Source organism: Corvus brachyrhynchos, unplaced genomic scaffold, assembly GCF_000691975.1.
Source record: "Corvus brachyrhynchos isolate BGI_N302 unplaced genomic scaffold, ASM69197v1 scaffold34, whole genome shotgun sequence".
NCBI classification, from domain to species: domain Eukaryota; kingdom Metazoa; phylum Chordata; class Aves; order Passeriformes; family Corvidae; genus Corvus; species Corvus brachyrhynchos.
The window spans coordinates 5,562,949-5,567,396 of NW_008238126.1; the positions used below are offsets into that span (position 1 = coordinate 5,562,949).

Sequence of the window (4,448 nt, forward strand, 5' to 3'; positions counted from 1 at the left end):
GAATGCAGCATTTCCCATGGTGCTGAATATCTCAGTCCTGACCTTGAAAGCTGGAGGATCAGAACTGCTCAGTGACAGCGATGGCTTTTGTTCTGTGAACACGCATCTCCCGGGGTGTTGTTTGCCAGTGCACTTCACTGTGTGCCCAACAATCTGATGCACAACTGCCCTGAACTGGAATCAACAGTTGGCAGATGCAGAGCACCACATCAGCTCTGAAATCTCCAATACTTGTCACCCTGGCAGCCTCAACCTGCATTTCAGTCTCAAAATTTAAAAATACCGTAAATTAACTAAATAGATCTGGGCAGGGTGAACTTAGCAGCTTCTTGCCAGCTGAAGTACAGCATTTGTGCAGGAATTATGAATCCTTTCTACAAGCATTAGCACAAATAGAGCCTTGCAATATTCACGTGATTGCGTGCATAATCAAATGTGAAGAAATGCCTGCTGCTCTCAGCCAAGCTTTGCAGAGTCCCTGGCTATGCCTGAGCAACGGAAGGTGTTAACAAAGGCTTTGTGCATTGCTGTTGAGAACAGGCACTCTGAAACAGGGACATGAGAATTAATGGCCAAACTCATGGGGAATGACTGGAAGGAAGAGCAAGGCAATGAGATGCTGTGTGCAAACTTGGGAAAGGTTCCATATTGCTCAGGCACACCTTCGTCCACGACCAAGGAGAAAAATTAAGTCCATTATTTATCATTTCCCTCCAGAAAGGGGTCCCCAGGATTTCTCTCCTGTTCTGCACTCACTCTCTTTGAAGTGCCATGCCACAGTCAGAGACCCTGCAGTCAAGAACTGGACAGATACAGTTCTTTTCAGCACCTGTCAATGCAGCTCGTTAATCCCAATTTAACTTCAGGGATCAACATGCACTGGCACCTTGGGCAAACACACATAACACATTATTTTATAAAAATTAGGACAGATTTCTGTGTTAAAAGAGCTCCTGTGAAAAGGGGGAACAGAAATCACCCAGCAAAGAGCTTGAAGTAAAGCAGTTTCAACACACCAATGTGATCCTGGCAGAGACTAGTCCAGAGGCTCCCTTTGAAACCCCTTATTTATCACCTGCCAAAGAACAGTGCACATTATAGGTTACCCCTCCTAGATCATGTACCGAGCCCACCTTGTGCAAACTTCAGAGTTGCACAATCTAAACTGTATCTTTGTTGTTTTACACGAGGAAGGAAGAAGGAAAAGAGTAGCAGCAATAAAATAAACAATAGCAAATTAAACTCCCTCAGTTATCTTGGTTTCTTCCAGAAAATGATACATAACAAATAATTTATGGAGGAACGGGTGCACAAGTGATAAATTACTTCAGTAGTTCGTGCTCAGATAACAGCAAGGTGTGGGTGGGAGGTGAAGGAGGCTTGGAGACAAATACACAGAATGGAAAGAGCCTCTTTAGCAAAAGAAAAGTCTGTCACGTGCAGTCTCACAACAGGCACTTCTGGCCAGCTGAAGAAGTGGCTGCAGTGATGCCTGTCTGTACATAGGCTATGCTTCAGGATATGTTGGAATGTACAAAAACAAAGTCCATTTTGAAACACAAAAATATTATGCTCCTCTTCAAACACCTGTATTTTCTGTGTCTCAGATACTAAATACAAGTGAGCCATTTGAAGCATTTCTTGCACTTGACCCCACACTAAAATTTTGAAACAGTGAGTTATCTCAACACTGGGACTTTTCTAAATATTTTACAATCTTTATATGACAAAGGCAAAGGCAAAGTCCTTGAGCAGTCGTTTAATCCAAGGAACATGATTATCTGTGTAAAACAATGTGATAATGAACCAGAAAAAAGGAAACTGGGGACTTTCTTCATGAGCCACTAATGTCCACAATGAGTTGCTGAATCACTCTACAGCCTTGGGCAGAGGGTAACTTCCCCAAGCATCGATTTTCACATCCCTGAAATAATATTTAGTCCATTTGTATGGGGAAGATTCACAGAAAGCTGAACTGCTAAGCAGCCACGGGATGACAAATGTGTAATGAGCGTAACACAACTACACAAACAAGAATAGAAGCTCTGAGTTACAGAGGCAGGAGGTGTATTTCTTGGCCTGCATCAGTCAGCACTGACATTTGCTATCAAAGAAACTGGGCCATTTCTCTGTTTATGAGTAGCTCTATAGACGCAACCATGATTCAGGATGAAAAGTCTCCAGGAACAGTTGTACGTTTACACCCGAAATTCTTATTCACAGTGCAAATATATTCACTACTCCTGCTGTTTATGATTTTTTATGCTCTTAACTACTCCCCGGATCTCACAGAATAGCGTCATATCTCAATGGAACACGTCCAGCAAATCCAGCAAGGTTTACTGATATACAATCACTGTTCAAACAGCAAGCCAAGCAGCTGGTATCTATTGTAGGAAATCCATGCAACACATTTGGAAAGATGCCTACAACCTTCCTTACCTAGAACAACAAAAATAGAAAAAGCCTGAAAAGCCACCGAAGAAATTAATCACATTAAGTTTATACATGGAAAGCAAAGACAGACACAAGATCTCAACTAGGTAATGCACAGCAGGACAAAGACTTGGGATCAAAAGAAAATTTTAATTCACCCCTTGAAATAAAGCAAAGTATCACAAAGTGTACATCATACTACACATTATATGTCAAGGAAAGAAGCATGAAAAAAGTATGAAACAAGGCCAGCTAAAATAAAACACAAAGTTAAAACCTGGAACTGGAGCAGTTATCTAAATGAGGGGCATAGTACAGTTAAGAGTTTACTATCAGTTGTACACACCAGTTTCTTCAACAATTATTTTAATTGATAAATCTATGCTATAGGCTACCTGTAAAGAGAAAGAAGTCTACAACAATGTAATATTTCAAATTTCCATCTATTACCATGAACTGTAAACACACTCTTTTACCCCCTTTCAGTATTTTGCAAGTAAAAGAAATCACACCCACAGAAGCTACAGAAACAAAGCTAGAACTCCAAAAAAAGATAAAGAAACTTACAGCAGGCAAAATTCTCAGTCAGCATGGACAAGATTCTGCAGCACTAATGAATTAGATTTTAAATTATATATCTATCTTTAAAAAGAAAAAGTAATCACAGCACAGAGAGCAGTTGCCAAAAAGAGTCCTTCTGGTTCTGCAAGTACAGGACTGTGCTCCTGCTGCCATGGAAACTGAGTCCCTCACTGCTTTGGTCCTGGTATGGTGCCACACATGCTCTCAAGCATTTAATAAATATTAATAATGCATTTAATAATATTGAAGTATCAGAAAGAGAACATCTAAGAAAAAAATTGGCAATAAAACTCACTTTACATGGCTGCAGCCCAAAGGCTTGTAAGCCTTGCTCTAAGCCAGCTACAAATCCTGTTCTCTCCTAGTTTCTAACACTTGCTCTTGGCATTAAGTGTGAGGTTAGATTGACTGCCAGGCCCTAGCTTCAGCTGAAAATAACCAGGAAACCTGGAGGAAAAAGTGAAACCCTTCCACTTGTCCAACAGGTACCTCAGCAAGGAGCAGTTGTGTGTGTTGAGCACTGGACTGGTAGGTTGGAGGCCTCACTTCTGTTCTTGGCTCTGCTGCTGACTCTTGTACAACTGAGTCACTCTGGTGCAGAAGAGCTCTAACACCATTTTTTCACCTCCTCATGAGGAGAAAGGCACAGGTCTGCCAGATCTGCCTCAGCTCTGGGAAGAAAAGTCATGGTCTTTGCCAGCAACAAAAGCACAGTCTACCGGGGCATCACTACTATGGCAAGAAAAAGGATATCTCCCCCTGAAAGACCATCAGTGACAGAGCTCACAACCCTGCTTTAAAAATCTTCTGGCTTCTTGTAGGTTAAAATCTGGCTCTCGAAACTATTTCAGTTTGGAAGAGTTTAGTTTTATTTTTCAACTAGCTTACAGTATTATTGTAACTATTAAAGTCTGATCAGGTTTTTATCACTTGCATTTCAGACAGAATTTTTCACAGAGCAGAAAATCTGCATTAATTTTATCACAGGGCCTTTTACCCTTTCCCCCTCCCTTGTGGATATCTAAATATTAATTTTTAATGCAAAATAGGGAGTTGGAAAAACTGCACTCAGCTTTTCCAACACTTCCCGCACATGCACCATAAAATAGTGAGGATTTCCCTTTGGCTGGAAGCAGCTGTCTGCACTGAGAGCAGAGCGCACCAGAGCAGGCAGACTCCTTTTCTGCTGAGGACATGCTACTGCATAAGACAACAAGCAGCAATCCAAATCTTCATCTCCATCACCCAAACTCAACTCACTGATTTGTTTTCCTGGGCAAAGGAAAAAAAAGAAAGAAAAATTGACATCTTACAGCATTTTTTAAGGCAGACACAAAAAAGTGTAGTGACACAGAAAAGCAGAACTGAACAGCAACATGCTTTGGGACCATCTTTGAAATTACTAGGGAAAAGTCATAGGAAAATGGGAA

General features: G+C 41.1%; 1 protein-coding gene across 2 annotated transcripts in view; it reads right to left on the reverse strand.

The window, feature by feature from the left end:
• LRP8 (LDL receptor related protein 8) overlaps positions 1-3,061 on the reverse strand; it is a 165,945-nt gene extending 162,884 nt beyond the window's left edge. The window contains exon 1 of one of the 2 annotated variants that reach the window (XM_017733478.1): positions 3,004-3,061. In XM_017733478.1, coding sequence (XP_017588967.1) covers positions 3,004-3,028 — 25 coding nt within the window. In that variant the 5' untranslated portion in view covers positions 3,029-3,061. The remainder of the gene's footprint in view (positions 1-3,003) is intronic. The other variant, XM_017733477.1, reaches the window with a different exon arrangement.
• Positions 3,062-4,448: the final 1,387 nt, after the last annotated feature.